The 20556-nt window shown below is 44.8% G+C and overlaps 1 protein-coding gene across 1 annotated transcript in view; it reads left to right on the top strand.

Moving 5' to 3' along the window:
* Nucleotides 1-20556, top strand: part of PKD1L1 (polycystin 1 like 1, transient receptor potential channel interacting) — a 128079-nt gene that overhangs the window by 44806 nt on the left and 62717 nt on the right. Inside the window, exons 19-28 of the mRNA XM_058534776.1 lie at nt 2529-2640; nt 4619-4814; nt 5641-5697; nt 10185-10397; nt 11438-11680; nt 13422-13532; nt 13649-13806; nt 15041-15141; nt 18678-18870; nt 20380-20463. Coding sequence (XP_058390759.1) covers nt 2529-2640; nt 4619-4814; nt 5641-5697; nt 10185-10397; nt 11438-11680; nt 13422-13532; nt 13649-13806; nt 15041-15141; nt 18678-18870; nt 20380-20463 — 1468 coding nt within the window. The remainder of the gene's footprint in view (nt 1-2528; nt 2641-4618; nt 4815-5640; nt 5698-10184; nt 10398-11437; nt 11681-13421; nt 13533-13648; nt 13807-15040; nt 15142-18677; nt 18871-20379; nt 20464-20556) is intronic.

Raw genomic sequence — 20556 nt, 5'->3', positions numbered from 1 at the left:
GAGACCAAGTTATCGCTTTTTTGCTTGTGAACTATGCGGCGTCTGGTGACTCTTGCATTAGTTGTAGACTAAACTAAATCGAGGTGCTCCCACCAAGAGGAAGATATGGGGTGACGGAGTGTTGGAGTAGCATGTGCTACTCTCAGAACAGAGTGAGGTCCTTAGTATCAACCACTTTCTCCTCTGAGCCCTGTCCCTACAGCCCTGTCCAGTTCTAAACCAGTGCCTGGAAACTGCCTCAACTGAGCACATTCGAGGTGCAGCCCTTCAGGAGAACATCTGGGTGTGCAGAACCTAGCCCCGAATCTCTGGGGGTGAGAGAAGGTTTTTTTTTTTTTTAACTTCCAGATGATTCCAATGTGGAGGCAAGGTTGAGGGTCACTGATCTGGAGGTTTCTTTGACTTGAGCTGGAGAGATTATTTCAGCCTGAAGTCTGAACTAGTTCATCCGCCTGATTTGTTTAAGTCTCACCTCTCCCTTAAGGCCAGCTAAGATATTTTCTTCTTCATAAAACCTTGCCTGATCCCCGGTTAGAAACGCTTGCACCTTCTTCTGGGTGTAGGTCAGTGAAACTGAGCAGAAGCATTTTGAGCAAGACACTACATAATTGTTTAGGGTGGACACGTCACCTTTGTGTCACAGCAGGCACAGGACATGTTGGTTGATGGTTGGAGGTGGTTTCCACAGGCCTGCCTTATAAGTTCTTCAAGACTGAAATTGCACTCACCCTCTCTTCTCGAAATTTCCTTCAAAGTGGATGCTCATCCCAGGCTCTCCCACTTGTTGATATTGGACATGCAGCCCCATCCTGAGAGCTGGGACAGAAGAGGACTTGTCCTTAGAGGAGAGGAAGCCAAAACACAAGGGCATTCTTCTTGAGGCAGCCACTTCTATTCAGACTGGGTGGTGCCCTCATGAGACTGCAGCCTGCAGGGGCAGGTGGGACCCCTGTCCTCAGGCATCTGCAGACCACAGGGCCGGGCAGACATCCAAATAGAAGGACCCTGGGCCAGGGCCTCGGCTCCGTGTTGGAAGAAAGGATTTAACATAAATTTGTAGAACCAAATTTCAGGCCACAGTCACAGAGCAGTGTCAGGGTGAGTGATGTCACTCAGATCCTTCCAAATGAGTCCACAATAAGTTGTGATTGTCAATATCAGTGTGGTCAATTCCTATGAATATTTGAATTCAAGATTTATAAAGGGATAAACATAAGCAAAATAAATACAATTTAATGGATATTTAATCATATCTTGTCCCATCTCGCATGAAGTTTACACAGACAGCTCTGACTCGAGGTGTCAAATGGAGTCTGGCCTAAACTCTGCTCCTACTCTTACATTCTCCGTCTTGATTCAGAGGACCCACTGTTACCTGCAGTGGAATCACTGGGGTGCTTTGTAAAATTGCACCTTTTTTTGCAGTTAAAGTTGGGGCCCATGCAATATCTCCTGATTCAGAATCCTGGGGAGGTAGTGGAGCCCAGAATTTGCTTGTATTGGTGATTGGGACGCCAGTGTTCATGGACCACATCTTGGGAAGCACTGACCTTCAAGATTAAGTCCCAAATTGTTGGCCTTGTGTTTCGGGTTGAACATGTTTTATGGAGACCGCAGGACGCACCTGTGTTTTGCTCTTTCTGTGTGGTTCACGCAGCTGGACCTGTGGCCCTTCACCATTGGCCATCATCTGCAGGTCTCGCCACCACAGACCAGGGCCTGTGTCACAGGAAGGAGTACCAGAGTCCCCCAAAAGCCATTTCCTGCCATGCTGCTTGATGCAAACTTCCCCTCAGTCAGAATTCTTCTTTGCCGTTCTCTAGACCTGTCATATTTCTGTACATCACTTGGGAGCTGGTTAAAATATTACCCCACTCCTTGACTGTCCATGGTGGAGTTGGTGTTTCTCTCTGGGCTTCTCATGGCCCCCTCTTTTACCTCTGTTTTAGCACTCGTCACATTTGACACGTCTGTAACCCTTAGCAGGTGGGGAGATGCTTGAGGCAGGGACCCGGCCTGTTCACCTGTGGCCTCTCATACTGCTGCAGGCGCACGATGCTTGCAGGTCAGATGAGTGCGTGAGAGCGTGTGAATGAATGAACCGTTTCCTGACTCCTCCAGCGCTTGGTGGTTGCTTCTGCTTCTCTGCTCTCACCAGCACTCCTGTCTTCCCTGTCTCTCTGGCGCTCCCTGCCCTGACTGCTGCTTAGAGTTTTATGTTGGAATGGTGGGCCTCCGCAGAAGGACGGAAGAGCCTCAGGTTCAGCTCTGGCACCTTGCCTTATTTTGGTACCCCCTTGGAGCACCCATCACCATCCTAGGCACAGAGATGAGCCGGACAAAGATTCTGGTTATTGATTTGTTGCTGGCCACAGTGTAAGCAACTGGAGAGGGAAGCTAGCTGCAATTTTATCTCCTCCTGAGCCAAGACTGAGCCCATCTTCCGTCACTCAGTTGCTGTCGGCGTGTGGAGAAGCATCCCTGTGGCCACTGTCCAGGCTGACGCTCCTCTTCTTGTTCCTTCCCAGTCATGGTGTCCACTGAGATCACAGACGGCGAAGGCTCCCAGGTGCAGCCGTGCTCTGTGGCGGTGACTGTGCGGCCCCGTTTCCATGGGAATCACTGCCCAGGCGAGGACGTGTGAGTAGCGCTGTGCAGACGCCCTAGTGCAGGTCCCTGTTTCCTCGGGAGATGGCCCTCCCCCAAGTCGGCAACGAAGTGGAGTCGATAGTGGCTCCTGGGAACTCATCTGAGGATAAGCAAAAGAAATAGCCAGGGCCCTGCCGCTACAATCCTAAGTCAGATCTGCATGGTGTTTGTGCACGTGCTTCAGAGCCTATAAAACACCTTCTTCTGTTTTTCCGACAGTTTTATTAAGATATCACTTACATGCCATATAGTTCACCCATTTAAAGTGTACAATCCCTTGGATTTCAGTATTCTTACAGAGCTGTTCAACCATCATCGGACCTAGGTTTAGAACATTTTTCTCCTTCCCCAAAAGCCTGGTACTCATTAACAGTCACTTCCCTTACCCCCCAACTCCCAGCCCAGACAACCACTGCTTTCTGTGCATAGATTGATCGATTCTGGACATTTTATGCAAATGAGATAACACCTTGTGTGATCTTCTGTGACTGGCTTCGTTTACTTGGTGTAACATTTTTGAGGTTCATCGTATTGTTGCCTGTGTCATCACTGCCTGCCTTTCTATGGCTAGATAATATTTTATTATGAATATGCCACATTTTGTTTATGCATGCGTTAGTTGATGGGCATGTGGCGTGTTTTCATTTTTGGCTCTTATAAATAATGCTGTTATGAACATAGGTGTAGACATGTTTTTCTTTTTCTTGGGTATATACCTAGGACTGGAATTGCTGGGTTGTATGGTATTTCTATATTTAGTATTTTGAGGAACTGTCAGCTCCCTTTGGGAGGTATTACCATCTTGACAATATGAAGTCTTCCAACCCATGAACAAAGTGTTTCCATTTATTTATACTTTAATTTTTTCAGCAGTGTTTTGTATTTTTCAGTGTACAAGTGTTGAACCTTTTTTGTTAAATTTAATCATAATATAAGTATTTTATTCTTTTTAATGCTATTGTAAATGGAATTGTTTTCTTTTTTTTGGAATTTTTTTTGCTAGTATATAAATAGACAATTGATTTTTATATATTGATCTTGTACCCTGCAACCTTGCTGAACTCATTTGTTAGTGCTAACAGGTTTTTAGTGCACTCCTTGGTGTTTTCTATGTATAAGATCATTTCTTATACATATAAAAAAGAGTTTTACTTCTTCCTTTCAAATCTAGATACCTTTTATTTCTTTTTCTTGCTTAATTGTCCTGGCTGGAACCTCCAGTTCAATGCTAAATAGATGTGGCAAACATGGAAATCCTGGTCTTGTTTCCAGTCTAGAGAGGAAAGCAATCAATCCTTCACCATTTAGTGTAATGTTAGCTATAGGTTTTCTGTAGATATCTTTCATCTGGTTGAAGAAGTTCCCTTGTATTCCTAGTTTTTGGGGTGTTTTTATCATGAAAGGATGTTGGATTTTGTCAAATGATTTTGCTAGATCTGTTGAGATGATCATGTGGGTTTTATCCTTTGGTCTGTTAATTTGGTATTTTACATTGATTGATTTTTCATTCTTGAATCACTCTTGTGTTCCTGGGCTACACCCCAGTTGGTCATGGTGTATCATCTGAGAACAGTGTAAGTGTCCACTCTACTGTGGGTTTGGGTACTAACTCCCAACTCCACTTATTAGGATGCTTGTGAACCTTCAGCCAGTGATAGCCATGGTGGTGTCTTTGTCTAGCTCTGTACTGTATTCCCTCATTTACCGTGGTGTTTCTGTATCATTCTGTTTGGCTTCTCGTACCTATTTCAGTTCTGATAAAGGGGTTTTATAGAATTTTGATATTATGCCTCACTGTATGTTTTTAGAATTTCCTCTGCACAGACCAACTCTCCTTGGAGTCATTCCCTTTCTGCCCTGACCCACTCAAGAAGTTTTCTATAACAAATACCATTCCGCTCTAGGTAGGCAGGCTGAAAAGTTTTGCAATGTGCTGGAACAGTTGTGATACCTCTTCTATTTCCTTCAGATACAATTCTAGCCTGAAAAACCTATCCACCCTCCAGCTGATGGGGAGTTACACGGAAACCAGGAACTATATCACCATGATCACCAGGGTCCTGAGTCGTTGGGCTAAGGAGGACAGAAGTCCCTCGTGTGGCCAGTGGTCACGAATACAGGATGCACTAATTTCTTCAGTATGTAGATTAGCTTTCACAGACCAGGTATGGCCCAGAGCAGGGCAAGTTCAGTATGTGTAAATCTGTATCAGTGTTGTGGGGCCTATAACTGGTTGGCTCACCAGCAGGTGGTCATGCTTATGAAACAGTCAAGCAACGAGACCAGGTGGGCCGGCCAGCCAGCGTGGCTCTGATGCATGGCTGTGGCCTCTCTTGCCTGCTCATAGGCCTCACAATTGAATGCTGCTGGTTTATAAAAGAGAGACTGATATAAGCCAGTCATCACCACCGATGATTCTGTAAATAAAAATTATGTAAATCCAATCTGATTTTGTCTTGTCAGCAATGATATACCAGAGAGTTAAGTTTATGATTATGTGCACCTCTAAGGAAATGACCATATATTCACATTACTGCCCTTGCTCACGGCATTTCTGCAACTCCTGTCTTATCATTGTCACTAGAGAATGTTCACATCTAAGAACACAGCTTATTTCATTGTAATCATGACACTTTCACTTGCACTAATTTTTTCCTCCTCCATCTTTCTCTCGTACCCTTTTCCAGAGTTTTACTCAGTGCTGTCCTCCCAGTTCCTCTTCCCTCATGGTACTTTCCTGTGGGGTGTGGGGGGGGAGCAGCAGACATCAAGAGGAGAGATGCTGCACTAGGAGGAAAAACGTGGGACCAAGGTGGTAGTCTCTCCAAAGAACGTTGGCGACCCTTTGCCTCTTAGCTCAAACATGGATCTACTCTTGTTCTACATCAGCAACCTGAATTATGCAGCTTTAAACAAGATGAGCTAATGCCCTTGCCCTCTCCTTTTGTTTTTTTTTTTTTGTTTGTCTGTTCGCTTGTTTCTCCTGGTCAGGAAGAAATGACTGATTCTGTTTATATGTTGAGGGACCTCATACGCTTCCCTAAGAAGGTGAGTGCTGTTTCTTTCCAGGTGTCTTATCCTGCTTTTTCACATAATTATGAGGACCTTGGTCAGTTCTTTAAGAATATACTGGGTAGAGTTATTTTTGACACTTACATTAGAAATATGACATTCCCTAAGAATTTATTTGAATAGCATCGCCCATCTCAAATCACTGGTGAAGAACTTCTGTCTTAATATAGAAATTTGAAAACCCAAAGTAGAAATGGATTAAAACAGGTGTTATCCACACTACACATACTTTTGGGAAGGGGACTGTTCTTTATTGTTGATCTACTGTATCGGGTCTTCCCATCCTCACCACTCTCTTCTTCTCAAAGCTCCAGCACCCTCTCCCCCTCAGCTGAGGTCCTCACTGCACTGCGAGTTAGCGGATAAGAGAGCCCATAGAGTCCTTGTCTACCGCCACCATGCAAATCTAGTCACAGCCTGGCCTGTCTTCCAGGCCACCCTCTGTCACCATGGGAGAGATGTCCCCACTCCCAGCAGGGGCTCACCCTCTCTTTGTGCTCAGAATCCCATCTCGGACCACCTCATGACCCCTCATGTCAGTCTTGGGACTGGCGCCCCCTGAAGTTGTGGAGGGCCCCCATATGGCTGCAGGTGGTGGTCCAGCATGGTGGTCCAGCCCCCCCTTTTGCCTTCTCTGGGCTTTATCACCTTTAATTTAATGCTCTCTTTGCTGCTTTTTCCATTTCTCCCTCTCTGCTGGATGGTCCCCAACATGCTTAGAGTCTCACTTATTTAAAAAAAAAAAAAGTCCCTCTGGTGCAATTAAACTGTCTCCCAGTCGCCACCTCATTTCCATGCCCTTCCTTACAGCAGAACATGTTGAAAGTGAGTTCTGCCTTGCTGTGGTCTCTACTTGCTGTCACGCATGCATTTTTAAGCTACCAAAATCTGGCTGCCATCTCTACCGCAACACTGAAACAGCTCTGTCCAAGTGCCTGAAAATCTCCATGCTGCCAAATCCACGCACATCCTCCTTGCTCGCAGGTCTCCCCCGTCAGGGAGGTTCTGTGGGACGCACACCTCCTTTTCGGCACAGTCTCTTTGACTCCGGCCACTGTTGGCTCCTCCCTGTCTACTTTACTTGTTCTGTGCCTCAGGGTTGTGTCCTGGGCCTGGGACACTTCTCTGTCTCCACTTTCTCCCTGGGGGTCTCATCACATCTTTTTACATTAAATCCAAGTGGTGGTGACCCTGCATTTTATATCTCCAACCCAACCCCCTCCCAAGAGCTCCAGACTCATCCATGTAACTGCCCTATCATTTCCACATGACCATCGCCGTGCACCTCACACCCAATGTGGGCGATGGAGCTCCTTCCTCTGCTCCTCACGCCATCTCCTTCCTGCCCTGTTCCTCCTGCTTTCTCCCTTCTGGAGAGAGCAACACCTTCCACCCCAAATCTCAAGTCAAGAACCCAGGTGCCGTCAAAGATTCCCCCCTTTTCCTTGTCCGTCACTTGTAGTTAAGTCCTGTAATTCTTCCTCACAAACATACCTAGAATCTTCCTACCTTTCTTGTTGCCACTGCTCCCCACTCTAATCTAAGCAGACATCATTTCTCACATTGGCTGGCAGTCTCTTACTGTTCTCTCTGCCTCCTCTCTTGTCATTTTACAACACGCTCCACACACAGCAGCCTAAGGATCATTTTAAATGCCTGAATCAGTTAATGCTGCTCCCCTGCTTTAAAGCTCTGTGTGGCTCTCATTGCTATGTAATCAGATCCAGACACCTCGCCTTCTTACCTTTCCCTTCTCCTCTCTTGGTTTTTCTCCCCCCTGACCACTCCTCAGGTGGCCGGCTCAGGGCCCATGCAGCCCTGAGCAGCAGAGAGCTTTCATTAGACTCTCAGCTCACAGCTCACTTCCTTGGAGAGGTCCTCCTGACCCTCAATCTGAAGTCACCCTCCCTTCCTATTGCCTGGTTCACCTCTCTCAGGACTTGCACAGTCAGCAGCTGTCTTACTCATTTCTCTCTTGCCTCACTGCCCTCACTGGAGCATCAACCCCATGATGGCAGAACCTTTCATTCCTGCTCACCATGTAACCGCAGCTGTGACACTAGCACAGCTCAGAAGACAGATGGGGAATGAATGAATGATGACATGGATGACCCTGTCACTTCTTCCCATCCCTCCTGCCTGAGTCACATCGTCATCATCTTGAATTGCTCCACTGCGGTGACCACCAATCTGGACAGGAAGGCTGGTCTTCCCATGGCAACACATCCCCCTTCTTGTACTTCATAAAAACACCTCTGCTCATGTTACTTGTTTACCTTAAAACATTGATAGCTTCTCAGTACTCTGAGGATAAAATCCAGTTCTCCCACGTCTCACACCAGGACTTTACCTGGCTGCAGCTTACTCTCTGCCCTTCCCCACATCTCCCCACGTAGCCGCCTTCCACGTTCCAGTCACTGAATGTTCCTTATGTCCCTGAAATCATGTGTTTTCTCTTAACCTAGAATAATTCTACTCCCCTTCCCCTGGGAAAACAGTATTTTCTCGTCTAGGCTAGATTCAAATGCCACCTTCTCTATGAAATCTTCAGAGTCCTGAAAGCAGAATTTGTTTTATTCTGGACAAATTTGTACATGACTTTGTTATAGCATGTTAACACCTTTCATAGGTAATTATTTCCTGCACGTCTGTCTTCCAGCTCTAAACTACTTAGCCTGCTAAGGTCACAAACTGTATTAGATAAAGAAATGTTAGCGGGTGTAACAGGTAAGCCCTGAAATCTCAGAGACATAACCCAACAGCAGTCTGTTCCGTGTCTACACACATTCCACGGCGGGTGTTCAGCAGGTGGTCTTCCCGTGGTGATCCAGGGACGCCAGCTCCTTTCATCTCGAGCCTCCAGCACCTCCTCTCTGGCTTCCTATGTTGGGCAGTAGGGCGTGGAGAAGGTGCACCACTTGATGATGTTGCACTCTCCTCACATCCCCTGGGGACAACCCGTCTCCAGGCTGCACCTGATCTCCAGGGGCCTGGAAAATGAAATTACTTCTCAGCAATGACCTTGCATGAGGGTCAGGAGGATGAATCTGGTGGAAGCCAAACATCTCTGTACAGGCCCCTCTCTTGTGCATCTGTGCATCTGGGAGCTGGCCTCAGTTCTTAGCTCAGAGTGGTGGATAAACTGGTCATGATTGTCATTCCCAAAGTAAGCATTTCTGATATTTTTGGTTAAAAAAATGCCCAGTGTAAAAACCACACTAGGGTTTCTTTAACATGTGGTTTTAAAGAACATGGTGTATTCTTTATTACACTTGTTTTAGTTTAGATAAAAGATTATTCTTTCTATTTTGAGTCTATTTTGATGATGCTGTCTCATATTTGAGGCCTTTAATAGTAGTTTCAGTGTATTTCTAGACGAGTTTAATTTTATTGTTGGTGAAAGAGTTTGATTTTAGGAGGTATTTCTAAGCCACATTTTGGTTAAACAAGCATGACCATCAGAAAGTAGAATCTTAATTTCAGTTCATTGGATACACGTTTATTTAGCAATTGCTAGGAGCAGCTGAGGCACAAAGAGGGAAAAGACTTAGTCCTGTCTTTCAGGCACTGATGGATGAAGCTAGATGTGGAAACAGATATACTTCAATACATGGTCCGAGTCCTATAATTAGGAGAATGACAAAATTCTGCAGAAACACAGGCAATGGTGCAGTGCACTTTGTCAGGCGGACATTTGAAATTTGTTTTAAAAGATAAGTAGGAAATAATCATTATTTTTGTTAGGTATGGTAATGGCATCATGGGCATGTGTTTAGGAAGAGTTCTTGTCTCTTAGCAGTATATACTAAAGTGTTCATCGATAGAAATACCTGAGACTTGCTTTGAAATATGTTTTTAGAAGTTGAGTGGGTGATAGAAGAAAAAGTATTGTCAATGAAGTATAGTTGTTACAGCTAGGCGATGGGCATATAATACTACTGCACTGTTCTCTCTACTTGTGTGTATGTTTGAAAATGTCCATATTAATTAGAAAAAGAGAGAGAGGAGTAGGATTTTGCTAGTAAGGACAGGGCTGAAGGCATTGCAGGGAGGGGATTTGTATGGCATCAGGGAAAGGCCTGGATTATTTGGGAGCAGGATGAGGGTCTGTGGCTCGAGAACAGCATGTCCATAGGGGATGGGAAGAGAGAAGGCTGTGGAAGGAGATGGGACCAGTTTGTGAAGGGATTTGTGAAGCGGTTGTTGGGGGTCAGCCCAAGTAGCTTCTTAGCATAAAGGCTGAGACCATTTATTTTTCTTTGGTCATTTTATGGGTCAGAAAACAATATCAAAGAGTGAATTTTTACTTCTGAAGTTGGCCAGTAATCAGCTAGACACCAAACCTAGATTTGCATCTAGGTCTCAAGTTCAGTCATTCTAATTTCCAGCAATAAGGAAAGAGGCAAGATTATATGCATCGTGTGCGATGAAACATTTCATTGACATCTTTTCTTTTCACATAGTTAAGCTTCACAAGTGCCGTTCTCATCCTCAAGTACACTCAGACTCTCCTCACTCAAAGCCAGTTCTCGGGGAGGTTCGTGGTGGACAAAGAGCGGATGCTCGAGCTCATCCTTCTCGTCTCCGGGGTCTTAGAAGTCTCTGACCATGAGAAAACGAGGAAGGTGGACTACCTACGAGAAGAAGGAATTAAGGTCATCTCAGACTTATTGTTAGTAAGTCATACTTTTTCTTCATTAGTGACAGTACAACTGTTTCTCTCTCCCGGGATGTTAACCTGTATTTGCAGTTGCTTCTAGAAATCAAAAGTATAATTGGTTCTTGAAGTGCTATGTTTATTGTTGTGGGTGGTAGCTTGGTATTTGGAAATTTTTCAGTGTTTCGTGGGAATATTGTCATGTTTCAATGACACTTTGCTTCTGTTCCATCCTTTCGTATTTTGGTAGATTTTCATTTGGGATATTTGGGAAGGTGTCTGACTCAGAATCATTATTTCTCAGGATGCCTTCTGCTCTTTGAGGAATGAAGTGAAGTAATGCAAATGATTTCTAACATGCATTAACTTAAAAAGCAGCCCTGCTGATATATAGCTGCTAAAAAAGCCCACCAAAGTTTATTTCATTTATTTCTGCCACAGTAACTGTGGGAAATTGTCTCAGGGATTACTGGGTTGTTTTTGCCATAGGAAACAGCCAGTGCTTTCAGGAAACAGAAGTTAGTAGGCGGCTTTTGTCTCTCTCCTCTTCTCCATTTATCATCCCTCCTGCCCAGAACTGCTGGTTTATTTAACTGGTAGTTAGTGTAATGTTTGGGAAATTAGAAAACGTATAAATGCGGTATCTGCATCTAGTAATAGTGACCAGGATTAGCAATTAATACATTTGGAAGGATTTGCTGCATGCCCAGCATCCGCCCTGCCCTAAGCCCTAAGGCACTGCGCTCAAGGTTGTGGTCAAGTCCACATGGTATTAAAATAATCATGGTATTCAAACTCCCTTTGGGGGCTAAGAAACCCCAAGGACCATAGGAATTGTTACAAAATGAATAAATGTTGAAACAAAAGGAGACAGTTTTTGTTTGACTGTTATTTGGCATTCACATGCTACTACCAAAATCTTTGCTCAGGCAATGAATCCAAACGACCTTGAGAAGAAGGGCTACCTTTTCAATTATTTTCTGCATCTCCCTAGTTCTGGACTCAAGACAGCTTCCTCAGGTGCACTGTAAACGGTGGACTCTTCGTCCTCTGTTTCAGGGCTGCCTTTCTTCAAACAGCGAGCGTCAGCTCCACGTTAGCACCGGGCAGATGGAGATCCGCACGCTTCTTCATCACGACCTGCGGAGCTCCGTACAGAGCCTGGGCCCTGTCCAGGTGCATTTACCTGGAGAGCTGGCCGGGCAGAGTCCCGCTGGGACTGGAACGCAGAGCCCATGCTATGTTAGCCAGCTCATGCTCTTCAAGAAGAATCCGTATCCAGGGGGACGAGCTCCTAGTCAGGTACAGCATGGCAGATGACCAGTCCCTTCCAGTGACCACCTCACACTCGCACTAATTGTGCTTTGATGAGGAAGAGAGGGACCAGGGTGGCACATTTGCACCTGTTGCTCAGTTGCCAGAGAGGAACCACTTAGAATCTGCTGCTGTTTCTGCATGTCTTGGAAGATCACAGTTTCTCCAGAAGATCTTAGCCAAACTAGGTATCCCTGGTGTCTGGGTAACTGGGCCCATGCAGTAGTTCCTGTGGGCCATTGGAACTAGTTCCTGTGGGGCCATTGGAACCCATTGTCAGAGAGTCAGAGGCCTGAGTGGGGTGGAGTATGGGGCACAGCGCCTGTGCCAGGCCTTTTGGTCAGTAACCTCCTGGTTTACTTGTTTCTGAAATCAAATGAAGAATTTAACTCGAGTGAAACTTGAGAAGGGGCTACTGTGGACCTACTGGAACTTACCTCTTTTCCTCCATGCTCACCTGACAGGTACATCTAGGGTGAACCAGACAGGGTGGCCACTGGGTCCCTGGGATGTTGGGCAGAAGAGAGGCCCAGAGTCAGAGGGGATGTGAAAATGGGGAAGTTGGGAAGATGGTGCCAGCTCTTGGTGATCCTGTAAACATTGGCTTCCCTTCTGCATGTGTAAACCACGTGAATGATCCGGGGACTGCCAGGAGCTGGGAGGGCAGGGAGCCAGCATTGCCGGTATCTTCTGCACCCCTAGGTGTGCTCCAGTACCTGGCTCACCGGGGCATCTGATGAATGCCCAATGGATGAGTGTACAAATTCATGATGTACATCTTATTTTGGTCAAAAATGCTCATCTTATAAAGTATTTGCTTTTTTTTTAGGGAACTAGAAATGGCCAATCGCTTATGAAAATAATCCCAACTAATAAGAAATACGGAAATAGAAATTAAAATGATTTTTTTAACTTACAAAGTGCAGTTCTTTAAAAAGACTTCCCTCTGTGGAGGTGTGTGAGTGGGAGAGCCAGGGTGTCCATGGTGTGGCCTTTCTGAGAAGCACTTCGTCACAGGCACCAGGAGCTTCAAAAACCCGGACCCTGTCATTATATTTGTAGGAATCTATACCAAGGAAATGAGACAATATTTATTGAAAGGAAGATGTTTTATTTATTTATTCAAAGCAACATTATTTATGATAATCTGAATAGAAATGTACCTAAATGTTCAACAGGGGGACATAGTTCGCTGGTTATTTAAATGAATTATGATAATCCATATACAGCCAATTAAAATCATGTCAATCAGGGAATTTTAGTGACGTTGGAAGATTTTGTGCAAAAAACGTAGAACATTGAATTGTCTGCCTAGTATATACTCAGTGCATAGAAAAAATTTCGAATGTGACATCCCCAAATAGGATTCCTCTGAGTGATGGTATTACAGGCAAGCTACACTTCACTCTCCTACACACCTTCCTGGTTATCTCCAGTCAGCAGATACTTCTTTTTGTATGAGCTTTTAAGGTAAAAACTAAAAATACTTTTTAAAACTTTAAAAATTATTAGTTTTAATAAGAGGAATACAAATAAAGCATTATATTCTCCCCAAATCCTGCCATTCTGACAGGTAAAATTAGTCGTATTTTTCTATGTTACCCCCAACATCAGGACCATAATCTTCTGTTACTGTGATAGCAGCATCACTAGACTTTGCTCTCCTGCTTCTCTCACTGAAGTGGACAGTTGGCTGTCACCTGCTCTGAGGCGCTCTTTGTCTCCCCAGGTGGGCAGAGTGCTCGCCCTCTCCCTGTACAGCTGCTCCAGCAGAACACCCATCAGCGGACATCGGCTGAGGACACCCGTGACTGTGGAGTTCGGGGAGGAAGATGGCCTGGTAGGGAGAGCCTTTCCCCGTCACCTCTGCTTCATTTTGGCTGCACTGGCTGATTTTTAATGCACTTACTTTTCCAAAGGCAAATTTTGTTTAACTTGTTTTTCATTTGATGACAGGATAATAGGAGAAATAAAACAACATTTGTGTTGCTTCGGGATAAAGTGAATTTTCATCAATTCATTGGGCTTTCTGAAAACCCCCAGGAATCTCTACAGATAAGGATAGAATTTTCTAAGCCCCTTACAAGAGCTTTCCCGGTCATGTTGCTGGTAAGGTGTGTTGTGAGATGTTGGCTACCGTGGTAACCAGGTTGGAGCAAGAGACATCGCCCTTGAGAATGTCTTGTGAAAAGATCAGTGAATGAAACTGCATTTTTAAAGCAGTCGTGAGGCTAATTGTCCAAAGAAATTCTGTTATATAGTCTACTGTTCAGGGAATAAGCTTCCCTACTTTGTTTTTTTTATTTTATTTTTTTTTTTGAGATTGGATTCCTGACTGCTAAGTTTATTGGAGTGCGAAATAACTGAATTGTCAGTGATAATACAGATGGCCTCATTTAGGAATCTAATTCTCCCTAACAGTGTAGACCTGGGCCAGAATTCTCTTATTTTTTATTTCTTTTTTTTTTCCAAAAGAAAAACATATGTTCAAACAGGTATTTCTGAGGAGATTTGATCAATGAGTCATCTTTCTCAGTGATGTTGAGTCTGTGGGACTCAGACCTCATTTTATGACTGAATTACGTGGGAACACTCAAACGTTGAAAGGTTCTTTGCAATCATGCACTAACAACACGAATGGAAACCAGCAGTTTTTAGAGTTTGTGGTAGATCTGGATGGGCAAAGGCTTCTATTGGAGAATATGTTCTCTTCTCTGAGTTCCCACGTATTTCAGCCATCTGAGCAAGATTTCAGCTGTTCCCCTGCTCCTGTTTAGGTGGGCACATCAGCCCGGGGTATCTTGTGCAGGGAGATGTCCACACAGTGCTCAGCATGGGGTCAGTGTACTTGTTGGCTCGACTCTCTTTCTGCCCAATGAGCTAAGCTATGAAGTGTCTGAAACATGACTTTTTGCTTAAAGAGTTTGGATTTCAACTTAATTCTTGAAGACCCACACAAAAAAGGTGAATTGGTTCTGACCAGTTTCTCAGTCTAATGACCCTGTGCTTGCTCTCCGTCATCTGTCAGTTTCTGACTGCTAACACTTGCTGTCAAGAGGTCACGTCTGGGCTGCAGGGCCTGCGCTGGAGCCTGTGCTGTTTATTCCTACAAGCTGGGCTGGTTACTGTTCTTGTTTTGTACTGAAGTTTTTATTTTTTAATGAAATCAGGAATGAAACTGTCATGTAGTTCTTATTGAAAGACCCAGCGGTGCTGTGGAATAAGCATTTTGTCCCAGTCTGCCTCCTTGTAGTGAAAAGGGTGTTTGCACAAAATTGTCTGACTAAAGTCTTTGAGAGGAAAAAATAACACAAAAGTAGACATCATTGCTTTGTTTTTGTCTCCTAGATTCTCTGAGAAACCTACTCCATCTGATTTTCTTGTGAAACAGATCTACTTCTGGGATGAGCAAATTGTGCACATTTACATACCTGCTGTGTCCCTGAGAGGTCGGTGGACAAGCTCTCCTGTGACTCTCAGTTGTGTGTAGATGATGAAAACAGCTGCTGTAAGATATGGACGCAGAGCAGGGCTCTCATTTATTCATGACGAAAACGTCAGGCTGTTGCAGAGGAGGAGCGCCTCTGAACGCAGTCTGAGCCCAATTCTGCAGCTGTGTAGGACAAGCCTCCTGTCACCAGGCCCTCCCCCTGTACCCACCAGCGAGTCTCCTCCTCCTTCTCACCAACCTGTGTTTGTGCCCCTGTCATCTGTGCCTGCGGTGCCCTCCCCTTTCTCACCTCCAACTGGCCTCTGCTGGTCTTCAGAACTCTTCTTCCGCCTCTCTTGGTGGGCTGTCCTTGACCCCTGGGAATATCTGCCTGCACTGCTCCTGTGGCACCTTGAGTTTGCCTGTCCTGTTTGCTGCTCTGCCTCCCCCAGTGTCAGGGACTGTGACTTCTGAGGCTCTCCCTCAGGACCCGTCTGTCAGTCCTCACCAGTGGCAGGGCAGAGCACGGCCTCCCACTCTGAGGTGGTGGTGTGTGTAGGTTCTGGGCTCACCCCCTAACAGGCAGCCCCTGGTTTCTTAGGCTCCTGAGTCTCTGTCCTCCCCTGAAAGGCAGGAGGCTGAGGCTTAGAGTGCTGAAGTGAATCCACACTGGACTATAAACACGCTTCACACTGGTCCTGCATGCTGGGGCCTTAGCCTGGAGGGTTCACAGTCAGGTGTGTGGGCCGTCCCCTCCTCTCCATGATCCACATTTTTATGGGATACGGTTATTTTCCTCTGAGAACCAGTCATTTCATAGCTATTTGTGTCTTTTCAAAATGGACCAAACTATGTTATTAGTCAAATTCAAATTCTCAATGGCAATTTAAAAAATTTTGCATTTGATGTGTTTTCTTTTCCACAATTTTTTATTGTGAGAAATCTCAAACTGACAGAAAAGCAGGAAAAAAATGAATAACAAACACTTGCATCTGGTTCATCTAGAGTCAGCATTTGTTGGCATTTTGCCATGTTTGCTGTATCTGCATGTGTGTGTAAGTGTGTTGGGGGGGAGCTTCTTGGGGGGTAGCCATTGGAGAGAGAGTTTCAGACACCGTGACCCTCCAGCCTTCAACTCGCATCCCATAAAAACAAGGACATTTTCCTGTGTAACTCAGCTCCGCTGCTGGGTCTAAAAAGAATCAGTGTCAATTCAAGCCCATTGTCTGCTCTGCAGTCCACAGTGAAGTTTTTGCAGTTGTCCCCCAATGCCTTCTATAGCTCTTTATATTTGTTATTCAGAATTAAGTCAAAGTTCATGAATGCACTTCATTGCCATGTGTTTGTGGTCCCTTTAAAAGCTGGAATACCCTCCCCCATTTTTTGCCTTTTCTTCATGACATTGACTTTTTTATGAGTCCAAGTCAGTTATTTTTTTGAATGTCTCACATTCTGGACTCCTGCTTGTCTCTTCATGATTAGATTCAGTTCACAGGTGTTTGGTGGATACTCCATAGGCAATGCCAAGTCTGGTACTTGGGTTAAGGAGATAACCTCCCATCTCTCCATTGTAACAGAACGTTTTCCCTTTGTGATTAATTGGGTGGTACTTGTGTGACCATCTGAGTACCTCCTTCCCCTGGAACCTTTCACCCCGTGGTTTGGACCTCCATTCATGACACAACACAGGCTGCAATGGTGATTTTCTGATTTCATCACTAATTAGCTGGCATTGTACAGTAAAGAACAGCTTCTGTCTCACTCTCTCATTCTTGCTTTCTGTCATGATGAATGCATAGATCTAAAAAAAAATCAGTGTATTTAGTTCATTTCCATCATTTTGCTTTTTGATGCTCAAATTGTTCCAGGGAAGCTCCCTCAAGATGCTTCCTGAGTATTTTTGACATGACGTCGGGAGTTTTCAAGTGCTTCCTTGCCTTCGGGGACACCAGGGCACCCCAGGCATATCTGCACCTTGCCTGCCCTTCCTGTAACCAGGCATTTCTTCATGAGCCTCAGTTCCTTGATGGGGAATGACATTTAGGATTTAAGATATATGCACCAAATGTACTCATTGCTACTGGGTTGTCATTGTTTCTAAGCCAGTTCAGTGGATAGATTCAATAACTGCGTGTGCGTGCATGTGTTTATTTTTTGGAGCATAAGCCTACATTGGCACACGCACATTCTTATTGCCCCTGTTTCTTACATTCTTTTGCATTGTGCTTTTCTTACTTCAATTATACATCTGGAAATCACTCCATACGTATGCATTCACAATCCCTCCGTTATTTCTTACTGCTGCAGGCTTTCCACTGCACAGCTGCACCACGGTTTACTCAACCAGCTCCCTTGTGTGTGCGTGGGACGCTTGTACTATAATGTACTCGGGGCGGGGGGAGTGTATCTTCAAGGTACATCCTCAGATATGGTACTTCTTGGTCAAAAGGGAAATACGTGTGCAGTTTGGGTAAGCATGGCCAAATTCCCTTCCGGCTATGTGGGAGAGGGCCTGTTTCCCCACCCCTTGGCCAACCAAGTATATTTTCAAGCTTTGGAATTTTGCCAGTTGGATAATTGAGACTTGGTAGTTTTAATATGCATTTTATATTATGAATTGAGCATTTTTCATGTTTAAAGGCCCTTATCTACTTTTTTTGGTGAACTGTTCATATATACCCATTTTTCTATTAAGTTTTTTCTTGATTCCTGTATTTTTTTGACTTTGTTTTTATTGGCCTTTTTTTGCCTTTCAAAAGTTTTTATTTAATAGCAAGATGGATGAACATTTTTTTTTATTACTCTTAGATTTTGAGTCATAGTTAGAATTTATTCCTTTTACCCAGGTTATAAAAGAAGTCCATCATGTTTATGTTTTCTTTTAGTACTTGTACAGTTTCACTCTTTTACATTTAGATCTCTGATTGATTGGTGTTTACCTCTGTATGTGGCATGAGATATGGATCTAATATCATATTTTTACAAATGGCTAATATCTAGTTGTCCCAACATCACTTATTAAAAAGTTTTAGGGACAAATTTTAAATAGATGGAATGTTAAATATTTGTGCTTCTAAATATAAAAGTTATACAAAAATGATAGGCTAAAACCACATGGTCGTTGTGTGTCCTCACCAGGGTGGCTGCAGACTTAGGACATGCTAATATTTGGCAGGCTGGCTGATGGAGCTGAGGAGAAGCAGGGAAGGGGTCTAGGTGGGAGCTGTAGAAGTTGACGCCACTCTCTTGCACCCCCAGGGCAGTGGGGTAACCCATGCAGCGTGTGTAGAGGGACTCGGAACATGAGGAAGTGTTTCTGACACGCTACCATCCTCAGATGAAAACCAGCGGCCGGGAGCTTTGACTGGGTGTATTTAGCAGATGGTTTGAGTGCTCCAGGGAGGGGGAGCTGCCAGCACTTGCCCTGCTCTCTCAGACCCCGCCCAGCTTCTACGCCTAGTCCCCACTGTCGGCTGCACCATCTGCGTTAGGAATGGGTTATGCCATTTTGCAAGCTTCAGGTTGTATTTCTTAATTTATTTTTTCTCTTTTTAGACACCAACTTGGGGTATTTATCCTTATTAGATGCTGACTATGACAGAAAACCTCCGAACAAATATTTGGCTAAGTCAGTAAACTATGCCGTGCATTTTCAGTGGATCCAATGCCTGTTTTGGGACACGAGAGAGTGGAAATCTGAAAGTTTCTCTCCACAACCAGGAACTTCTCCAGAAAAAGTGAACTGCAGGTAAAGACACACTATTGAGAAAGGATTTGAAATGTTTAGTAAGCAACTGCCTTTCCTCCTGCGTTTGGCACAGTGCCTGGAGCCTTCCCTGGCTTTGTCCCGCTGTAAGGACCAGAGCAATCTTGTTGGTCGACTCCGTCGGCGTGTGCTTCTTACACCTTCCTGTCAGCCTGGTCCCCGCAGTGTTGCACCTCCAGAAGAGCAGGGTCTAGTTTCCAATTCTCTTTGCACCCGCCCCTCCCCAAGGTGACTGACATGGATTAGGTGATCAGCAAATGTTGCTGGAGAAACGGTCGATTGGTGAATAGTAGTACCCAGTGTTGATCATTCTGTTCTCTTGGATGTCCAGATAGTCTCCGGGGTGCCTCCGTAGTCAGGCAGCGGGGCCTCTCCTCTCACCACTCCCCACCCTGTGACTTGTGCACCCACCCCTCGTCCGCGCAAGAGCCCCCTCCCAGCGTGCTTGTGAAGTGAACTTGACGATGCAGGGAAGGTCTCCACATGGACTATAGGCAGCCTCCCAGGAATTTGGGGTATATCAGTCATGTCACTAAATGAGAAATTCTTTATCATCTAGCTGCAGAACTGACAATTCTGTCAGAGGCTGTTGCTGTTGTTGCCTTTTCATTAGAATAGAGAATAAACAGTTATTGGACACATTTAGAAATAGAAATATCATTTCTATCTTAAGAAAATTTGTCATAAAAACTATATTTTGTGGCTGCCTGTTAGGAGGCAACTATGTCCAGATCCTACTACATGTCCATGTGATTCATCAGTTATTGATTGCTTTTCTTATGTCACAGTCTTTTTACTTTATATGATGCCATTGCTAGGAACACATGGAACTTACTAGTAATGGCTCAATATTTCACTTTGATATTAAATTATTCATTAATGCATTAACACATTCATCCATTCTCCATTACATCCTACTCTCTGCTAGGGGTAAAAATGAATGCAACATGGGACCTGCTCAGAAGATAATGAGGGGGAGAGAGATTTTATTGAAAAAAAAAAAGGGCAGTCTCGATGGTGGTTGTGGCGCGGGAGTCCCAGTGATGGGATACCTATAAAGCTGGGACTGGCGCTCAAGCATAGGCGCACAGGGTCTCACTGGCCTCCCAGTCGTCGGTCCACCGCTGGGCCGTGAGGTGAACCTGACAGTCTCTGGCCTTGAGCTGACTGTGGAGGGCTGTAATCATCAAGATATCTGCAATAGGCTTCCAGGTCCACAGCAAGGACAGCTCATGTCCCAGGGTGGACTCAGGGGCTGTGTGCTCAAGACTCGGACATGAAGGTGTCTGGTGTATCCGCAGAACAGAGACCCTCCTTCTAGCTGAGGTTTTAGCTGAATTGTTTAAACTGGATCTAAATCGTTGTTAGAGTTGTTGGAGATTGTCATCCCTTACCTCCTTCCTTACCTCCTTCCTTTAACCTGTGTACCCTCACACGGTAAACACTGCCCTCACCACACACTTGGTGTCCTAACCCGCCTCTCCCTCCTAGCTACCACCGCCTCGCAGCGTTCTCTGTTGCAAGAAGAAGGCTGAATGCCAGTTTTGAAACAAGTGACATTTCCAAGTTACAGGGGTGAGTTCTGTTTTCTAAATCAAGATAAAATTTTATTTGCACTAGTGCCCAACGCAGGATGCCCGTGTGCAATTCAGCAGATGCTTGAAATCC

The sequence above is a fragment of the Diceros bicornis genome, chromosome 41, assembly GCF_020826845.1.
Source record: "Diceros bicornis minor isolate mBicDic1 chromosome 41, mDicBic1.mat.cur, whole genome shotgun sequence".
NCBI lineage: Eukaryota > Metazoa > Chordata > Mammalia > Perissodactyla > Rhinocerotidae > Diceros > Diceros bicornis.
This window is presented reverse-complemented; position numbering and strand designations above follow the sequence as displayed.